At 42.9% G+C, this 21958-nt stretch overlaps 1 protein-coding gene across 1 annotated transcript in view; it reads left to right on the forward strand.

Annotated features, from left to right (window-relative positions):
- CFAP300 (cilia and flagella associated protein 300) overlaps positions 1 to 21958 on the forward strand; it is a 105872-nt gene that overhangs the window by 83073 nt on the left and 841 nt on the right. The window contains exon 6 of the mRNA XM_073617858.1: positions 19732 to 19798. Within this exon, the coding sequence (XP_073473959.1) occupies positions 19732 to 19798 (67 nt within the window). The remainder of the gene's footprint in view (positions 1 to 19731; positions 19799 to 21958) is intronic.

Consider the following 21958-nt stretch of genomic DNA (forward strand, 5'->3'; position numbering starts at 1 on the left):
TGTTGCGGAAAACTAACACTGCACATCACCCTGGACACACCATCCCCACTGTGAAACATGGTGGTGGCAGCATCATGTTGTGGGGATGCTTTTCTTCAGCAGGGACAGTGAGGTGGGTCAGAGTTGACAAGAAGATGGATGGAGACAAATACAGGGCAATCTTAGAAGAAAACCTGTTAGAGTCTGCAAAAGACTTGAGACTGGGGCAGAGGTTCACCTTCCAGCAGGACAAGCACTCTAAACATACAGCCAGAGCTGCAATGGAATGGTTTAGATCAAAGCATATTCATGTGTTAGAATGGCCCAGTCAAAGTCCAGAGCTAAATCCAATTAACAATCTGGGGCAAGACTTGAAAATTGCTGTTCACAGACGCTCTCCATCCAATCTGACAGAGCTTGAGCTATTTTGCAAAGAAGAATGGGCAAAAAATTCACTCTAGATGTGCAAAGCTGGTAGAGACATCCTCAAAAAGACTTGCAGCTGTAATTGCTGCAAAGAGGAATCTACAAAGTATTGACTCGGGATACAAATGCACGCCACTCTTTTCAGATATTTATTTGTAAAAATGTTGAAAACCATTTATCATTTTCCTTCCACTTCACAATTATGTGCCACTTTGTGTTGGTCTATCATATAAAATTCCAATAAAGTACATTTACATTTTTGGTTGTAACATGACAAAATGTGGAAAATTTCAAGGGGTATGAATACTTTTTCAAGGCATTGTATCTGAGCGATGATTCCATTGGTCAGGTACAGTGGCGGCTACCATTGCATCACCTCTTTACATGCAACTCCCTAGAAATCCTCATTGAGTGATCTTCCTAGCTTGCTTTCCTTCTGAATCTTTCCAGTCCTACATCTTGCCCACTGCGCATACTGGCCATCAACACAGCCACATATAGACTTTCCATGTAAGTAAATTGCTTTTAGGCTGCGCATTTATGGTGGACGAGGACTGGAAAGAATCCTATAAAAAGGCCTTGCAGAGCCAGACAGACCTCTTGATGAAGGCTGCTAGAGAGCTGCATTCAAGACAAATCTAATATATTAAAAGCTGGGGTAGAGTAGGGGGTCCTTGGAAGGATAGGTATACTTTCCACGCACTTCTCCTTCAAGACACTTTCAGTAATAAGCCAAAGTTATGCTATAGTTTCCATATGGATGATGGATTTGAATTTGGACTTTCATTATTTTGACACAAGGATATCTAATGACATCAGTGGTCCATGTATCTCGGTGTACCGGCTTTGACCTCACTGGAGTAAATTAGGAACAGCCTAGTGCAGTAATGACTTTTATGTCAGGTGACTTGTTCCTCAGTATTTCTTTAAAGATAAATCATGGGGTTTATGAGGTGATAACAGCTCACTTCTAAAGCACTTACTGTCCTCTGTGTTTTCAACTACAATCAAAATGGATTGTGCCTAATTAATCGCCATTGCCTCTGCCAAACGATAACTTGTGAGACATCAAGAATTGCTGATGAGTGACACAGCTAAATGTTTTTGCTTAACACCAGGCAGATGTAAAAAAAAATAAAAATAAAAAGATATTTATTACATCGGTGTATACATTTTATACATTTTTTTTTTTTTTTTTTTTTTTTTTTTTTTTTTTTACAAACGACTGGTATGAGCACTAGGATCTAGCCTTGATATCAGACTCTTGAAACCCCCTGCAGAGCAGAACTCAGACTGAAACAGCAAGGGACAGGACAGGACATGTGAATGCACATATGCTGACAGGAGGGAAGAGCAGAGTGAGCAGAGTTCAGTATGCTGTGGGTGGGGAGGAGATGCTACTGTATTCCTTTAGTCAGAAAATGAAGTCCTGCTAGATCACATCAGGCTGGCCCCTTTTGCAGATATAGCTATGTAAAACATTAATAATAAGTGCCTATATTGTTTAAGATCCAGTAATACGCTGTCTCACCCTGCTCTGCACATGCTCAGTTTCTCTCCCATTTTAGGCATTTTTAGGCACTGCTGAGTTTGTAGAGGCCGATCTGCTGACAGCCTTAAAGCAGAATGAAACCCTCATATTCTTTACAGCATGGGTGCTCAACCTGTGGCCCTCCAGCTGTTGGGGACACCAAGTCCCATCATGCCTCTGCCTTAGGGAGTCATGCTTGTACCTGTCAGCATTGCAATGCCTTGTGGGAGTTGTAGTTCCACAACAGCTGGAGGGCCACAGGTTGAGCGCCCATGCTTTACAGCCAAGGAAGCTGCTTCTGTTTAAACTGCAACTGCCATGGTGCTGCACATGTGATTAGTTATGCCACCAGCCATTTCATGGTTTGACAGTTTGGTTGAGGACACAAGCAAATGTGACAATTATTAATCCCGGCATTCCAGGGATGTAACTGGTTTTTGAAACCCTTAAATCAATGAGTTTAGTTCCACTTTATGATTTACTGCTGTTTTGGGGCTCTGGGCTTCAGCAAAATGTCATGCTCCAGCAAGAAGCAAGTTGTTATGGGTAATGTTCCGCTTTAAGGCTGTGCTAGAATGCAGCTGCTGGTGTGTGGTAGGATGACAGAATTGCCAATGATCCGAGCCTGCATCGCACTGTTGCCTTTTTTTTTATGCAAACTTTATTGAAATGTGACAAAGTGACATTTCATTAACCTCTTGGCGCCAGCGCCTCCTGGCCCTATAAGGATTTTCAGATTCCGGGAGGTGGGACGGGGTCTATGATCATGTTACTGCCGTGATTGGCTGTCATGGCAGTCACATGATTGGAAAGCTTTCCGTTAGCTGCCGGAAACTGTGCTGGAACCCGCAGGGTGCGCGCTCTCTGCACAGCCTTGTTCGCAATGTGGTACTCTAATATGTGGCTGCTCTGCGCCAAGGCCCACCTGCCAAGAGACCACATACTTGTGCGCCGTCAGGTTAAGTTCTATTCAGCTACTGTTCTTCAGCACACACCGCCGCAGTACGATGATGTGAAATGACCTGATAGGTATTTTGCCTTGTCTTGTGGTAGGACTGCACTGGGCAAAGCAGCTCAATGCAGTGCCACAACACCTGGTGTGAACGAGTGCCATCCTATAGCAAGAAGTGTTGGAACCCTATGGCAGGACCACCAAGTATTATTTTATTGAAAGATGCAGATTTAAAAATATTAAAAATGATAATTAAAAATATTTGAGCATGCTAAAACTTATATGAGATTTTAATGAACAGTCCTACAACTACTTTAGGTTAAAATTCCAGGTATGGATATTTTATACATACTTACTGTACATTGGTCCAGCTTGGGCCAATGTAACTAGACATATACTATACCTGACCAATGCCCCTAGAAGCTGGAAATCGCTGAAGTAGACACAGCTACCCCAATGATCTCCACTTGCTTCTGGGTCCCTCTCCAATTGGCAGCTCTGCTGCTTTTTGAACTCAGGAGGTCAGCTGCTCCGCACTGGCGCCATTCAGAGAATACTTTGTATTTTCCGAATTAATGAAAAGCTTTCTTTACTTGGACGAGGTGGAGGTGCAGAGTGGTGAAGTCACTCTCCTCACTTTATTACAATCAATAAAAAATAAAAAACATTGGACCATGGTCTACAACATTAAGATCACATTTAAAATTAAAATGTAATAGCATTCTGCACCCTTATGTCCGTTATGGTGGTGACCCCTTACTGTGGTAAGAGTACACACTATACAAATCAATGATACATGATATACAGTATCTCACAAAAGTGAGTACACCCCTCACATTTTTGTAAATATTTTATTATATCTTTTCATGTGACAACAAATAAAGATTGTATTTAAGTGGAGTGACATCTACTTATCCTATAACCTGACTTTAGTTATATGCATATGTCTGATCATTTTTGTACTATTATGTTTGCTCTGTCGTTTTATCTTTATAGGTAGCAGTCCAATCTTTGCACATCTGCTTTTGAGAAAGTGATATACATGAAACATGTCAAACTTTATGTGAATGGATGGTGACAACCCCTGGAAAATTATATGGAGGTAGCTTTTGTAGCTCACATTTATGTAAATATTTTATAATATCTTTTCATGTGAAAACACTGAAGAAATTACACTTTACTACAATGTAAAGTAGTGAGTGTACAGCTTGTATAACAGTGTAAATTTGCTGTCCCCTCAAAATAACTCAACACACAGCCATTAATGTCTAAACTGCTGGCAACAAAAATGAGTACACCCCTTAAGTAAAAATGTCCAAATGGGGCCCAATTAGCCATTTTCCCTCCCAGTGTCATGTGATTGTTAGTTTTACAAGGTCTCAGGTGTGAATGGAGAGCAGGTGTGTTAAATTTGGTGTTATCGCTCTCACTCTCTCATACTGGTCACTGGAAGTTCAACATGGCACCTCATGGCAAAGAACTCTTTGGATCTGAAAAAAAGAATTGTTGCTCTTCATAAAGATGGCCTAGGCTATAAGAAGATTGCCAATACCCTGAAACTGAGCTGCAGCACGGTGGCCAAGACCATACAGTGGTTTAACAGGACAGGTTCCACTCAGAACAGGCTTTGTCATGGTTGACCAAAGAAGGTGAGTGCATGTGTTTAGCGTCATATCCAGAGGTTGTCTTTGGGAAATAGACGTATAAGTGCTGCCAGCATTGCTGCAGAGGTTGAAGGGGTGGGGGGTCAGCCTGTCAATGCTGAGACCATACTCCGCAAACTGGTTTGCATGGCTGTTGTCCCAGAAGGAAGCCTCTTCTAAAGATGATGCACATGAAAGCCCACAGTTTGCTGAAGACAAGCAGACTAAGGGTAACTGGAACCATGACCTGTGGTCTGATAAGACCAAGATAAACTTATTTGGGTCAGATACTGACCCCAAACACCTCCAAGTCAACCAGTGCCTTGCTAAAGAAGCAAAGAGGGTAAAGGTGATGGACTGACCAAGCATGTCTCCAGACCTAAACCCTAATGAGCATCTGTCGGGCATCCGCAAATGGAAGGTCCCTAACATCCACCAGCTCCGTGATGTCGTCATGGAGGAGTGGAAGAGGACTCCAGTGGCAACCTGTGAAGCTCTGGTGAACTCCATGCCCAAGAGGGTTAAGGCAGTGCTGGAAAATAATGGTGGCCACCCAAAACATTGACACTTTGGAACCAATTTGGACATTTTCACTTAGGGGTGTACTCACTTTTGTTGCCAGCAGTTTAGACATTAATGGCTGTGCTTTGAGTTATTTTGAGGGGACTTCAAATTTGCACTGTTATACAAGCTGTACACTCACTACTTTACATTGTAGTAAAGTGTAATTTCTTCAGTGATGTCACATGAAAAGATATAATAAAATATTTACATAAATGTGAGGGGTATACTCACTTTTGTGAGCTACTGTACATATAATCCTCCAGGGGTTGTCGCCATCCATTCACATAAAGCTTGACATTTTGACAAAAGCAGATGTGCAAAGATTGGACTACTACCTATATAAGATAAAACGACAGAGCAACCATAATAGTACAAAAATGATCAGACATATGCATATAACTAAAGTCAGGTTATAGGATAAATAGATGTCACTCCACTTAAATACAATCTTTATTCGTACACAATTAAAAGGTCATTAAAATCACATTTAAGATTAAAATGTAGTGGCATCCTGCACCCTTATGTCGGTTATGGTGGTGACCCCTTACTGTGGTACGAGTACACACTATACAAATCAATACATGATATATGCTCCCTACTTTGTCCAATCAGGGAACTCTGCATTCATTTAGAAAATCCAAAGTATTCTCTGAATGGCTCCCATGCCAAGTGGCCCACCTCCTGTGTTCACAATGCAGCAGGGTAGCCACTCAGCACAGGACCCAGAAGCAAGTGGAGATCACTGGAGTAGTGGTGTCTCACCCGATTTCCAGCTTTCTGGGGAATCGGCCAGGTATAGTATATGTATAGTTACAATGGTCCAAAGTATGTAGAAATTAGCCATACCTGTATATATTCTTTAACAGTGGAAGTGGTATCACCCTCCTGGCTGTGTTGTCTGCTACATGTATATTCTTGTCTATAATCCCCTCACACACGTTCCTGGGAACAAGGGTCATCGGTAGTGGGTGCTGCATCGACTACCAGCTGGTTACTGGAAAATCACAGGTAAATGCACATATTCGCCAGCACACCAAGGATCCTCAAATGTGGTCCAAAGGTTTTTATTGCAGAGTGACCACATCACAAGAGAAAGTGCAACGTTTTGGAACCTCGCAGGACCCCTTCGTAAGGCATGCCCACTCTGCAATAAAGACCTTAGGACGACATTTGGGGATCCTTAGTGTGCTGACGAATATGTGCATTTATTTTCTAGATGTATAGGCCAATAATAAATGTGCTATACTGTATATATTGAATATTGGAATAATAAATAAATATACAATTGCAGTCATACTCGTTAGTAGGGATGAGCCGAACACCCCCCTGTTCGGTGCACACCAGAAAATGCGAACAGGCAAAAAATTTGTTCGAAATAAGGAATGGTCGCTTTTTTTTTGTACCCCATTTCTTACAGCTGTAGCTTTTGTAGGAAAATGTATTTTTGCCTTGCCTGAAGTATTATGAATTTCAAAGACATTAGTAAACGGTTAATTTTTATTGGTGGTGCTTGCCAGTACTTCAACAATAGAAGTTGCCAAAAGACTGGTTTATGACATTCCAGGTAATAAAATAATACTTATAAAATAGGAACACTAGAAGCATTGTTAATAAATAGCATTTATACTTAAAAGATGTCTTTAAAGGTAATCTTCAAAGATGCAAAGAGCCATTCATAGCTCATCCTGGGCATTACATATAAAACCGCCCACCCCAGCTAAGTACCCAAAATACTTACCCAAAACAATAGTCCGCGACAGGCCCAGTCAAAATCTTCCATCCTTTCCTCTGCAGTATGGAAAGAGTGAAAACACACAAGATAAGTATAAAACATGTTCTTTTACAGGGTTTTGTTTATTTTAGTGAAGGAGTCGCTTTAAAGCTTGTATAAGATTTTAGAGATTGGTTTTCAGTTAGTGTCCCTTTTGCTATCAATGGCGAATTCCAAACATCCTGTCATCAAAAACAAGCTTACATTTTTATAAGATTATCTGCGGGCTCCGGACTTCCATGTAAAAGTGTGCAGTTGTAAGACTGCCTGATCACTTCTATATGCAGTAGAAGTGGTGCGCTACCCCCTTTCCCTACCAAACCGCTCCTTCATAGTTCTCAGCTTCTTCCAGAAAAAAACATGTCAAGGATGGCCATCAGAGAACATTGAGGAGAGGTCTGATGCACAATCTCTGCTCTGTGCAGTAAACCTGGAAGTGCTCTGCTCTGAGCACTTCTGGGTTCACAGTTGTTAGATGACTGCAGGCTATGTCCATGAATACAACAGATCAAGTACGGTACTTTCTGTATTCATTCTGTTAAAGCAAAGTGCAGGGGAGTCGTTGGGGTCTAATAGACTCCAGATGTCATCATAAAGAGGACTTGTTGCCTGCTCAATGTTATCATATTAACAATAGTAAAAAGTGTTTAAAAAACAATAAAATTATTATTATTTAAGGTACCTACTGTATATAGCCGTGTCAATTTACACGGCACTTTATATATAGTATCTCACAAAAGTGAGTACATCCCTCACATTTTTGTAAATATTTTATTCTATCTTTTCATGTGACAACACCGAAGAAATGACACTTTGCTACAATGTAAAGTAGTGAGTGTACAGCTTGTATAACAGTGTAAATTTGCTGTCCCCTCAAAATAACTTGGCACACAGACATTAATGTCTAAACCGCTGGCAACAAAAGTGAGTACACCCCTAAGTGAAAATGTCCAAATTGGGCCCAAAGTATCAATATTTTGTGTGGCCACCATTATTTTCCAGCACTGCCCTAACCCACTTGGGCATGGAGTTCACCAGAGCTTCACAGGTTGCCACTGGAGTCCTCTTCCACTCCTCCATGATGACATCACGGAGCTGGTGGATGTTAGAGACCTTGCGTTCCACCACCTTCCATTTGAGGATGCCCCACAGATACTCAATAGGGTTTAGGTCTGGAGACATGCTTGGCCAGTCCATCACCCTTACCCTCTGCTTCTTTAGCAAGGCAGTGGTTGTCTTGGAGGTGTGTTTGGGGTCGTCATCATATTGGAATACTGCCCTGCGGCCCAGTTTCTGAAGGGAGGGGATCATACTCGGCTTCAGTATGTCACAGTACATGTTGAGGGGTGTACTCACTTTTGTGAGATACTGTATATCATGTATCATTGATTTGTATAGTGTGTACTTTTACCACATTAAGGGGTCACCACCATTTTGCATGTGTGATTTATGTTATGTAATCTTTTGGAAGGTATTGGTTCATATACAGTGGGGCAAAAAAGTATTTAGTCAGCCACCAATTGTGCAAGTTCTTCCACTTAAAAAAATGAGAGAGGCCTGTAATTGTCATCATAGGTATACCTCAACTATGAGAGACAAAGTGTGGAAACAAATCCAGACAATCACATGTCTGATTTTTAAAAGAATTTATTTGCAAATTATGGTGGAAAATAAGTATTTGGTCACCTACAAACAAGCAAGATTTCTGGCTCTCACAGACCTGTATCTTCTTCTTTAAGGGGCTCCTCTGTCCTCCACTCATTACCTGTATTAATGGCACCTGTTTGAACTTGTTATCAGTATAAAAGACACCTGTCCACAACCTCAAACAGTCACACTCCAAACTCCACTATGCTGAAGACCAAAGAGCTGTCGAAGGACACCAGAAACAAAATTGTAGACCTGCATCAGGCTGGGAAGACTGAATCTGCAATAGGTAAGCAGCTTGGTGTGAAGAAATCAAATGTGGGAGCAATAATTAGAAAATGGAAGACATACAAGACCACTGATAATCTCCCTCGATCTGGGGCTCCATGAAAGATCTCACCCCGTGGGGTCAAAATGATCACAAGAACGGTGAGCAAAAATCCCAGAACCACACGGGGGGGACCTAATGAATGACCTACAGAGAGCTGGGACCAACGTAACAAAAGCTACCATCAGTAACACACTACGCCGCCAGGGACTCAGATCCTGCAGTGCCAGACGTGTCCCCCTGCTTAAGCCAGTACATGTCCGGGCCCGTCTGAGGTTTGCTAGAGAGCATTTGGATGATCCAGAAGAGGATTGGGAGAATGTCATATGGTTAGATGAAACCAAAGTAGAACTGTTTGGTAGAAACACAACTCGTGTTTGGAGGAGAGAGAATGCTGAGTTGCAACCAAAGAACACCATACCTACTGTGAAGCATGGGGGTGGCAACATCATGCTTTGGGGCTGTTTCTCTGCAAAGGGAACAGGACGACTGATCCATGTACATGAAAGAATGAATGGGACCATGTATCGTGAGATTTTGAGTGCAAGCCTCCTCCCATCAGCAAGGGCATTGAAGATGAAACGTGGCTGGGTCTTTCAGCATGACAATGATCCCAAACACACCACCCGGGCAAGGAAGGAGTGGCTTCGTAAGAAGTATTTCAAGGTCCTGGAGTGGCCTAGCCAGTCTCCAGATCTCAACCCCATATAAAACCTTTGGAGGGAGTTTAAAGTCCGTGTTGCCCAGCGACAGCCCCAAAACATCACTGTTCTAGAGGAGATCTGCATGGAGGAATGGGCCAACATACCAGCAACAGTGTGTGACAACATTGTGAAGACTTACAGAAAACGTTTGACCTCTGTCATTGCCAACTAGGGATGAGCTTCAAGTTCAAGTCGAACTCATGTTCAACTCGAACATCGGCTGTTCGCAAGTTCGCCGAACAGCGAACAATTTGGGGTCTTTGCGGCAAATTCGAATGCCGCGGAACACACTTTAAAAGTCTATGGGAGAAATCAAAAGTGCTAATTTTAAAGGCATATATTCATTGTATTGTCATAAAAAGTGTTTGGGGACCTGGGTCCTGCCCCAGGGGACATGGATCAATGCAAAAAAAAGTTTTAAAAACGGCCTTTTTTTCGGGAGCAGTGATTTTAATAATGCTTAAAGTGAAACAATAAAAGTGTAATATCCTTTAAATTTCGTACCTGGGGGGGGTGTCTATAGTATGCCTGTAAAGGGGAGCATGTTTCCCATGTTTAGAACAGTCTGACAGCAAAATGACATTTCAAAGGAAAGAAATTCATTTAAACTACTCGCGGCTATTAATGAATTGCCGGTCCGACAATACACATAAAAGTTCATTGATAAAAACGGCATGGGAATCCCCGAACCAAAATTTTGAAAAAAAAATGACTTGGGGGGGTCCCCCTAAATTCCATACCAGGCCCTTCAGGTCTGGTATGGATTTTAAGGGGATCCCCACGCCAAAATAAAAAAAAACGGCGTGGGGTCCCCCTAAGAATCCATACCAGACCCTTATCCGAGCACGCAACCTGGCAGGCCGCAGGAAAAGAGGGGGGGATGAGAGAGCGCCCCCCGCCCTCCTGAACCGTACCAGGCCACATGCCCTCAACATTGGGAGGGCGCTTTGGGGTAGCCCCCCAAAACACCTTGTCCCCATGTTGATGAGGACAAGGGCCTCATCCCCACAACCCTGGCCGGTGGTTGTGGGGGTCTGCGGGCAGGGGGCTTATCGGAATCTGGAAGCCCCCTTTAACAAGGGGACCCCCAGATCCCGGCCCTCCCCCCTTTGTGAAATGGTAAGGGCCTACCATTTCACTAAAAAACTGTCAAAAATGTTAAAAATGACAAGAGACAGTTTTTGACAATTCCTTTATTTAAATGCTTCTTCTTTCTTCTATCTTCCTTCGGTTTCTTCCTCCATCTTCTTCTTCTTCTGGTTCTTCCTCCGGTGTTCTCGTCCGGCATCTCCTCCGCGGCGTCAGCGTCTTCTTCCCTTCTTCTCCTCGGGCCGCTCCGCATCCCTGAGGGCATGGAGGGAGGCTCCCGCTCTTTTCTTCATCTTCTTCTCTTCATCTTCTTCTCTTCATCTTCTTCTCTACATCTTCTTTTCAGGCCGTGCCGCATCCATGATGGCATGGAGGGAGGCACCCGCTGTGTGACGCTTCTCCTCTTCTGATGGTTCTTAAATAACGGGGGGCGGGGCCACTGGCCCTCTGACGCTCGGGGACTTGACGGGACTTCCCTATGGCATTCCCCGTGATGCCACAGGGAAGTCCCGTCAAGTCACCATGCGTCAGAGGGGGGCGGGGTCACCGGGTGGCCCCCCCCCTTTATTTAAGAACCGTCAGAAGAGGAGAAGCGTCACACAGCGGGAGCCTCCCTCCATGCCATCATGGATTCGGAGCGGCCCGAAAAGAAAATGAAGAGAAGAAGATGAAGAGAAGAGTGGGAGCCTCCCTCCATGCCATCATGGATGCAGAGCGGCCCGAGGAGAAGAAGGGAAGAAGACGCCGACGCCGCAGAGGAGATGCCGTACAAGAACACCGGAGGAAGAACCAGAAGAAGAAGAAGATGGAGGGCGGGGGGCTTATCGGAATCTGGAAGCCCCCTTTAACAAGGGGACCCCCAGATCCCGGCCCTCCCCCCTTACCATTTCACAAAGGGGGGAGGGCCAGGATCTGGGGGTCCCCTTGTTAAAGGGGGCTTCCAGATTCCGATAAGCCCCCCGCCCGCAGACCCCCACAACCACCGGCCAGGGTTGTGGGGATGAGGCCCTTGTCCTCATCAACATGGGGACAAGGTGTTTTGGGGGGCTACCCCAAAGCGCCCTCCCAATGTTGAGGGCATGTGGCCTGGTACGGTTCAGGAGGGCGGGGGGCGCTCTCTCGTCCCCCCCTCTTTTCCTGCTGCCTGCCAGGTTGCGTGCTCGGATAAGGGTGTGGTATGGATATTTAGGGGGACCCCCCACTTCATTTTTTTTTTTTTTTAATTTTGGTTCGGGGTTCCCTTGTGGGGAATTCCCATGCCACTTTTATCAATGAACTTCTATGTGTATTGTCGGACCGGCAATGCATTAATAGCCGCGAGTAGTTTTAAATGACTTTTTTTCCCTTTGAAATGTCATTTTGCTGTCAGACTGTTCTAAACACGGGAAACATGCGCCCCTTTACAGGCATACTATAGACACCCCCCAGGTACGAAATTTAAAGGGATATTACACTTTTATTGTTTCACTTTAAGCATTATTAAAATCACTGCTCCCGAAAAAACGGACGTTTTTAAAACTTTTTTTTGCATTGATCCATGTCCCCTGGGGCAGGACCCAGGTCCCCAAACACTTTTTATGACAATAACTTGCATATAAGCCTTTAAAATTAGCACTTTTGATTATTCATGTTCGTGTCCCATAGACTTTAACGGTGTTTGCGTGTTCAAACAAATTTTTTGCCTGTTCGCATGTTCTGGTGCGAACCGAACGGGGGGTGTTCAGCTCATCCCTATTGCCAACAAAGGATATATAACAAAGTATTGAGATGAACATTTGATATTGACAAAATACTGTACTTATTTTCCACCATAATTTGCAAATAAATTCTTTCAAAAATCAGACAATGTGATTGTCTGGATTTGTTTCCACATTTTGTCTCTCATAATTGAGGTATACCTATGATGACAATTACAGGCCTCTCTCATCTTTTTAAGTGGGATAACTTGCACAATTGGTGGCTGACTGAATACATTTTTGCCCCACTGTATTCGGATTAATTCCTTACCATTTTTAATCAATTCTCAATAAATTTTGAACAGACTACACTGCTTGGTCATCTTTTTGCTTACTTTTGCAGTTTGTGCTACAACTGCGTTTTTTCTTTTGTTCAGCTTCCCATTTAGGCATAGACCACACCTTACATGTGCGTCAGCGAGCTATATACTCCTCATCTTGGGTAATCTGCTACCCACTTTTTTTTTTTGTACACTCACTACTTTACATTGTAGCAAAGTGTCATTTCTTCAGTGTTGTCACATGAAAGGATATAATAAAATATTTACAAAAATGTGAGGGGTGTACTCACTTTTGTGAGATACTGTATATACTGTACATTTACATCAGTCCCTACCCTCAATGAGCTTACAGTCTAAGGCCCCTAACGCACATACTAGGGCCTATTTAGAAAGGAGCTAGTTAATCTACCAGCATGTCTTTGGAGTTTGGAAGGAAACCGGAGGAAACCCACACAAGCACCGGAAGAACATGCAAACTCCAGGCAGATGCTGATGGGGTTGGGATTTAAACCGACAACCCTAGTGCTGCTAGATCTAATAATATACAAAAATTGAAAGGACCCTGCCCTCTGTCCACACACATGCATAAAAAACACACTATTAGAACACATATACTGTATGAAAGTTCTGATTGTGACAGGAATAATTCTTAGGCCATCATTTACAAATGGTTGATTTTAATTTGATAAGCTGTAGAGGTGTCTAAATCGTTGCCTGCAAGCATTTTTAGTACCGTAGCTCCTCACCATTTCACAGGTGCATGCATTTTTGAGGCTTGACATATTTTGTATCTATTTAACCAACACAATCTCATCATCAAAATCAAAAATTAGGTAAAATATTTTGTGTTTTCATGTACTAAAATGAAGTTTGTCATTTTCACTGAAAATATAGGTTTGATAAATAGTGCAAATATCATGAGACATGAAAATGTGCAACTACAATCTTTTTATTCTACAGGTTCTGTGCTTTCTCAAAATATATAATTTGGGAGTTATAAGTATTCTTCCGACCAAAAGTGAGCATTTTAACAAGTAAAATATGAAAAATTGGTCAGGCAACAAAACAGGTAAAGCCCAACTCTAGCTAAAATATGAGTGGCAAGTGGGTAAACATTTATGATGTGTTTCACAGGAGAGATTTCCCTCTTACTTCCTGTATCGGTGACAAGATTTAACAATTTCACAGAGAAAGTGACGGTAAAATCTCTTCTGTTGGGATGTACACTTTTTTTGTTTTTTTGTTTTGGAATGAGATAAAAGTAAGAACATATCCAAAGTTTTTACTCCTTTGGGGATCTTCCTTAACTGGCTTTACACGGCTAGATTTTTCTCCGATTCTTAATGAATCTGGCAAAATTCGAGCCATGAGTGGCCCTATCGTCCCCATCTTGCTTGACAAGCTTTGATTGAAAAATTGTCTGCCGAACCGTGACTCCATTATTTGGGATGCTTCCTTGTTCCAGAGCCTCCAGCAAGGAGCACAGTGAGCAGCACAGTAGGGACATCACAAAATCCCATTTCAACTTCCTTGAGACTAATGCTACATACACACAGTCAGAATTTCCGTCAAAAAAAGTGTGAAGGGAGCTTTTGGTCGGATATTCTGACCATGTGTATGCTCCATCCAACTTTTCTGTCCGAATTTCCGCCAGCAAAAGATTGACAGCTGGTTCTCTATTTTTCCAACGGAAAAAGTCCTTGATGGAAATTCCGTTCGTCTGTATGCAATTCCGACGTGCAAAAAAAACACGCATGCTCGGAAGCATTGAACTTCATTTTCTCGGCTCGTCGTAGTGTTGTACGTCACTGCGTTCTTGACGGTCAAAAGTTCAGAGAACTTTTGTGTGACCGTGTGTATGCAACGCAAGCTTGAGCGGAATTCCGTCGGAAAAACCATCCAAGATTTTTCCGACGGAAATTCCGCTCGTGTGTATGGGGCATTAGAGACATCTTTCCTTTGATCCCACATTGCAAATATTCAGCTATGAGTCTGTAGACAAAGAAGTGTATATACACAGTCTAAGGCCCCTAACGCACATACTAGGGCCTATTTAGAAAGGAGCTAGTTAATCTACCAGCATGTCTTTGGAGTTTGGAAGGAAACCGGAGGAAACCCACACAAGCACCGGAAGAACATGCAAACTCCAGGCAGATGCTGATGGGGTTGGGATTTAAACCGACAACCCTAGTGCTGCTAGATCTAATAATATACAAAAATTGAAAGGACCCTGCCCTCTGTCCACACACATGCATAAAAAACACACTATTAGAACACATATACTGTATGAAAGTTCTGATTGTGACAGGAATAATTCTTAGGCCATCATTTACAAATGGTTGATTTTAATTTGATAAGCTGTAGAGGTGTCTAAATCGTTGCCTGCAAGCATTTTTAGTACTGTAGCTCCTCACCATTTCACAGGTGCATGCATTTTTGAGGCTTGACATATTTTGTATCTATTTAACCAACACAATCTCATCATCAAAATCAAAAATTAGGTAAAATATTTTGTGTTTTCATGTGCTAAAATGAAGTTTGTCATTTTCACTGAAAATATAGGTTTGATAAATAGTGCAAATATCATGAGACATGGAAATGTGCAACTACAATCTTTTTATTCTACAGGTTCTGTGCTTCCTCAAAATATATAATTTGGGAGTTATAAGTATTCTTCCAACCAAAAGTGAGCATTTTAACAAGTAAAATATGAAAAATTGGTCAGGCAACAAAACAGGTAAAGCCCAACTCTAGCTAAAATATGAGTGGCAAGTGGGTAAACATTTATGATGTGTTTCACAGGAGAGATTTCCCTCTTACTTCCTGTATCGGTGACAAGATTTAACAATTTCACAGAGAAAGTGACGGTAAAATCTCTTCTGTTGGGATGTACACTTTTTTTGTTTTTTTATTTTGGAATGAGATAAAAGTAAGAACATATCCAAAGTTTTTACTCCTTTGGGGATCTTCCTTAACTGGCTTTACACGGCTAGATTTTTCTCCGATTCTTAATGAATCTGGCAAAATTCGAGCCATGAGTGGCCCTATCGTCCCCATCTTGCTTGACAAACTTTGATTGAAAAATTGTCTGCCGAACCGTGACTCCATTATTTGGGATGCTTCCTTGTTCCAGAGCCTCCAGCAAGGAGCACAGTGAGCAGCACAGTAGGGACATCACAAAATCCCATTTCAACTTCCTTGAGACTAATGCTACATACACACAGTCAGAATTTCCGTCAAAAAAAGTGTGAAGGGAGCTTTTGGTCGGATATTCTGACCATGTGTATGCTCCATCCAACTTTTTCTGTCCAAATTTCCGCCAGCAAAAGATTGAGAGCTGGTTCTCTATTTTTCCAACGGAAAAAGTCCTTGACGGAAATTCCGTTCGTCTGTATGCAATTCCGACGTGCAAAAAAAACACGCATGCTCGGAAACAAGTCAACGCATGCTCGGAAGCATTGAACTTCATTTTCTCGGCTCGTCGTAGTGTTGTACGTCACTGCGTTCTTGACGGTCGAAAGTTCAGAGAACTTTTGTGTGACCGTGTGTATGCAACGCAAGCTTGAGCGGAATTCCGTCGGAAAAACCATCCAAGATTTTTCCGACGGAAATTCCGCTCGTGTGTATGGGGCATTAGAGACATCTTTCCTTTGATCCCACATTGCAAATATTCAGCTATGAGTCTGTAGACAAAGAAGTGTATATACACCATCTCTTACCAGCGAGTGCACTTATATTTTTCAGAAGGTATTCAAAACAAAATGTACACAGTTCAGGGAACATTTATAAATGTTCTCCAGTATTTTAGAAAGAACTTTTTGAGTTCAGGTCCACTCTAAGTTGAGCAAGAAAATAGAGTTCAGCTCTAAACACATTTAGGAAATAGAACCCTATTTATAGAGAACATGTCATCATCGATGAGAGGAACAGTCTGAGAGAGAAGTGAAGGTCTGGACCTGATAGGGAGACTTGAGAGATAATGAGACACTTGCATTCTGTTCATCACACACTGGAAGATATTTGTGTTCTGGTGGAGTAGCTTAAACTTCTCACACTTTTACAGATTGTGAATTCTTCCTGCAGTGTTTCCCAGAACTACAAAAAAAAAAAAAAAATGATCACACAATCTGTAGAAGCCTAGTCTGACATCACACCACTCAGTATGATTTATAGCAGATCACACATCTACCTTGGGCGTTATGATACACACACACATTCTTCTTCAATAGCCTCCAGGGTAACTACTGAGGTAACTCTTACAACGTAACTAGTCTCTCCAGTAGCTCATACCAGAATGGAAACTTTTAAGTTGGGGGATGCCATTTTTTTTATCACGCAGCATCCTGGAGGGGGGTTGATTACCCTCATTACCCTTATTTTTTATAATAGGATACCAAAAGGAATAATTTTATTGTTTTACAGCTAAGGTGCACTATGGGGCTGTCATATTTGCATCTTAATGGTGCCAAAGTGGGAATCTTGTATTTACTTGACCACAGGAAATCTGAAGCCTATCTTTTGAATGGCTCTACTTTTTATCGCAGGGCCCATTCAAAAAATTATGTTTTAATATAAATGTTTAATGCCCAATTGAACCCTAAACAAAAAGCAAACAAATAAATTGTGTGCAAAAAATGTTATATATGAGCAAAGTGTGTGTATGGTGTGTGAATTGTTCCTTGCACCAGTCCAAGATCCAAGACAGCAAACTGTAGAGTAGATCTGCTGTGCTCTGTGTGAGAACAGTGGCCCCTCTGCAGTGGTACAACATGCTGGAACACTCCATTCTTAAATTGTAATTCCACTTTTGCAGTGAAGTTTGAGAACCCCCCACTAGATGTTTGCTATGTGTTTCCATTCAGGAAAGCTTGCGATTTGCAATCAGGGAACAGACTTGGGGGTATTTTTTTGCAATATGCAATAGCATACAGTGTACCAACAAAACCTTGAGATCCAGAACACTTAGGACAGACAGTGTACACATCTAATTTACATTTCATAATGAAGTGTGCAGTGCATTTTATCTCAGCTTGCAGAGCTTGGATTCTTTGAATGAGTTTACCAAAAATGTAAATATTGCAGAATAAACAGCCTCATGCTACATAACTCAATTTCATGCTGCATAAACTAAATTATTAATGTATCTTAAATAGAAAACTATCTTTAGATAGATTTTTACCCCAAAAGCATTTTATTAAAATAAATTTGATAAAAATCAAAAAAATTGATTTAAATTAAAAAAATCAGATTTAATTAAAAAAAAATCCGATATTTTTTTTTTTTAAATCATTGATTTATATCCACCCTGCTTTAAACTAACCTGCAATCGCTCAACTGGAAATGCTTTTTCTGCTTAATATATGAAAGGGATAGACAGTTAACAGCCCTTCTAAATACTGCACTGTACATGGTTGCATTTACTTCAGTGTTATTCCCCCTTGTGTTCAGTGCAGAGGAGAGGGGCAGCCAATCGGCATCTCTCTTCAGTGTGCCTATTGGCTGCAGGGATTGGCGGCCCCTCCCCGCTCTCCACTGAACACAAGGAGGATGTTATCATCTGCCATCACCGTTGCCCCTCCGCCCCGTGTGTCAGCTGCACAGATACTGCATGGGTGTCTTTTGGATGAGTTACAGGCAGAGATGGAGCTGGGTTCTGTTAGACCAGGCTCCGCTGGGGACTCCTGATGTGAGGGGGGGTCCGCTGGGGACTCCTGATGTGAGGGGGGGTCCGCTGGGGACTCCTGATGTGAGGGGGGGTCCACTGGGGACTCCTGATGTAAGGGGGGTCCGCTGGGGACTCTTGATGTAAGATGGGGGTCCGCTGGGGACTCCTGATGTGAGGGGGGGTCCGTGGGGACTCCTGATGTGAGTGGGGGTCCGCTGGGGACTCCTGATGTGAGGGGGGTCCGCTGGGGACTCCTGATGTAAGGGGGGGTCCGCTGGGGACTACTGCTGTGAGGGGGGGGTCCGCTGGGGACTCCTGATGTAATGGGGGGCTCCGCTGGGGACTCCTGATGTAAGAGGGGGCTCCGCTGGGGACTCCTGATGTGAGGGAGGGTCCGCTGGGGACTCCTGGTGTGAGGGGGGGCTCCGCTGGGGACTGCTGATGTAAGGGGGAACCTCTGGGGACTCATGATGATGTGAGGGGGGTCCGCTGGGGACTCCTGATGTGAGGGGGGGCTCCGCTGGGGACTCCTGATGTGAGGGGGGGCTCCGCTGGGGACTCCTGATGTAAGGGGGGCTCCGCTGGGGACTCCTGATGTGAGGGGGGGCTCCGCTGGGGACATCTGATGTAAGGGGGGCACAGCTGGAGACATCTGATGTAAGGGGGGGCTCTGTTGGGGGCACCTGATGCAAGGAAGGACTCTGCTGGTGGCAGGCGACGTGGCAGGTGACACGCTCAGGGATCCCACTGATTCGGCATTATGGTGAGTTGAATTATTTAATTTTATATTACAATGTAATAATAGAAATAATGCACTTCAATCATCCTGAAGCCATAACAACCATGGTGCCGGGATGATTGAAGTGCTAACACCAGGTGTTTGGAGTATCTTTATCTGCTGATTGTTAAACTTTCTAGAATACACATATTTCTATTGTTGTGTAGGATCTTTGGCTGCTGTCCCTCCATCCCTCTCCCCCCCTTTCCTTCTCCATCCCTCATTCATCTCAGACTCTAACCACACCCCATTTGAGCCACGCCCATTTAAGACACGCCCACTATTTCACGCAAACCACAGCCATTCTTCGCATTTTTACTTTTCCCCTGTGCCATGCCCACAAACGCATGCCACGCCCCCTTATTATAACAAGACTCCGCCTACAGCCAAAAAAGTGTCCCTAAAAAAATGTTCACAATGTTGGCAACTATGCTGATGCGTGATCACAATCAGCATTACAAAGTCTTCATGTTGCAGCCACAATGTCATTCTAGTATCAGCAACCTTCTTAGCTCACGAACCTGCATGCAAATGCAATTCATAGAAGGCTGTTGTTGTTTATTGATTTATATAATTATTTTTTTACTAGCTGATTGCTCTGACCTGATTTCATTTCTTCTTCGCTTTTATTTTTTAGTGTTCAGAAAGATCCTGAAACAAAACAAATAAATATCATATCCTCAGTTTTCAAGGTCTTGGCATATGTAAGTAATTCCATTATATAGAGGGCTTCATTTCAGTGTCCTTTTAACAACCTGTTGGGTAACTAAAATGTATGTGTATACAGTATAAAGTAAATGGCCTTAGGTGCCTATTTATAAACTGTCTGTAATGCAGCCTAGCCGTGTGCCCTGGCACGTTATTTCCACCATACAAATGTGTACAGTATATATGAACATTGCTCCCACTTCTTTGTGATCAAATCATCACATATAGCATACAGTGTCCAAGTATTCACTTATGTCTCTCTCCTCAAAATAAGTGGCATTTCAAATACTCATCCAACCACCAGTGCCCCCAATTTCATTGCTGCTTTCACAGACACCCCACTGGTCAGAAACCCATCAATCGATATTGATCCCTGTTATCTAGCAGAACACCACCGCCAAGTTTCAGGTTTGAGGATAATACTGGGTCAACATAAAAAACATAAAGTACAAACTTTAGTGAACAAAGTGGATAAAAACGTCAGGTGGTGAACGTGCACAGGATAACAAATTACCTATTTTGGGCTGCATATTACATGTCAAGTAGGGGCGTGACTTGGACTTTGACATCTACAGGAAACCTACCTGCACAGACCAGTATCTGGTTTTATATTCCCAACACCCACTGAAATCACAAACTGGAGGTTTAAAAAAAAAACATACACAGAGTCTAAAGATAAAAAACATGGCTATCTCAGAAGTGCTTTCTTTAAAATATCCACAAGATAAGAAGAAAAACAAAAATGTGGGTGGTGGTCTTCAGCACAATAATTCACACCTCCAGCTATGTAATTCCAATTATTAACACCCAGCCAAGACTTCATGGCACCATGCAATTGGATTATATAATTAGAATACAGGGTGGTTTCACAAATTTTCACACCGGTCATCATCTTCTGGGACAGTCAGCATCTGCTTTGGCATATTCCATGATGATCAGATTATGGTGACTCAATTACCCCTGTGGCTATAAATGGTGGGGCACTCATTAAAACGGAAGAAAGTGCTTTGATGAAACATCTACAACATTAGAGAACAGGTCTTCTCTGCCTTCTGGCTAAGATTAAGCGTAGTATCTGTTCTTATCAGTGATCCAGTGGGGGCGCTGTGCTATCATCCTGACCAAGGTGGCACCACAGGCAGTTGAGGCATAGGAGTAATTCCCCTGGGAAAGCTGGAAGAGCCCATTACCTCCTGGTTTGAACGTTCTACCTTGTCTGGCCATAGGCTGGGAAGGCAGAAGGTGTCTGAGCCCCCTGGGAGAGGTTGTCCTAGGGGTGCTCTTAGTAACACTCATGTGTGGGACCCCACTGGGTGAAAAGGCACATGGTCATAATCACCAAATTTGCTTTCTTTCTGCACTGGGCCTTTTGGCTAATGTCTGGGGCAATTTTTGTCTATCAGGCCTCAGGGCCCAGCCAGTGCACTGTTGCATGGCCACTTTATTTTTTTTTATTTTTTTTTTCTCCCACGTTTGTCACCTTTCACTTTTGTGTGTTTTCACTGGATGAAGGGTGTGAGTCCTCAGGCTTACCCTGAAGTCTAAGAGGAGGATGTGTGGCCTTCAGGTTCCTTCCTCCCCTGCCTCTTCAGGAGAGCTCCCCTGACCAGGCCTTATGGCTAGGCAGACTGTGTAAACCTATGTCCCATCAGGAGCCTCAGGGGTCAGGGTAGAGGTCCTACTCCTTTGGGGGGTGGACTAAAGCACACCCTTAAGTGCACTTTTTACTGTGTGTTTCACATGCACATTTTTGTTCACTTAAGGGTTTTATCGTTCCAGGTTTTGCACCACCACTGATATGCCAATGCTCTAATGACTTCTTCAGGATCGCATGGATTTATTTACCATTTATGAGTGTTTATATTAAATAAAACTTTCTCTCATTTGCAGAACATATTATGTGAAAGTCCAGATTTCTAGCATCGCAATCTATTAAAGGGATTGTAAACCCTCGAGGTTTTTCATCTCAATGCATTCTATGCATTGAGGTGGAAAACCTCCTGTAATGCTGCAGCCCCCCGGAGCCTCTGTTTTACTTACCTGTACGTTCTCTATCTCGCGCCGGGGACGAGCACACCAGCAAAAGCCGGTGCTTCGGGTCCTGATTGGATGGATTGATAGCAGATTTGATTGGCTCCTGCTGCTGTCAATCAAAT

Source organism: Aquarana catesbeiana, linkage group LG02, assembly GCF_042186555.1.
Source record: "Aquarana catesbeiana isolate 2022-GZ linkage group LG02, ASM4218655v1, whole genome shotgun sequence".
NCBI classification, from domain to species: domain Eukaryota; kingdom Metazoa; phylum Chordata; class Amphibia; order Anura; family Ranidae; genus Aquarana; species Aquarana catesbeiana.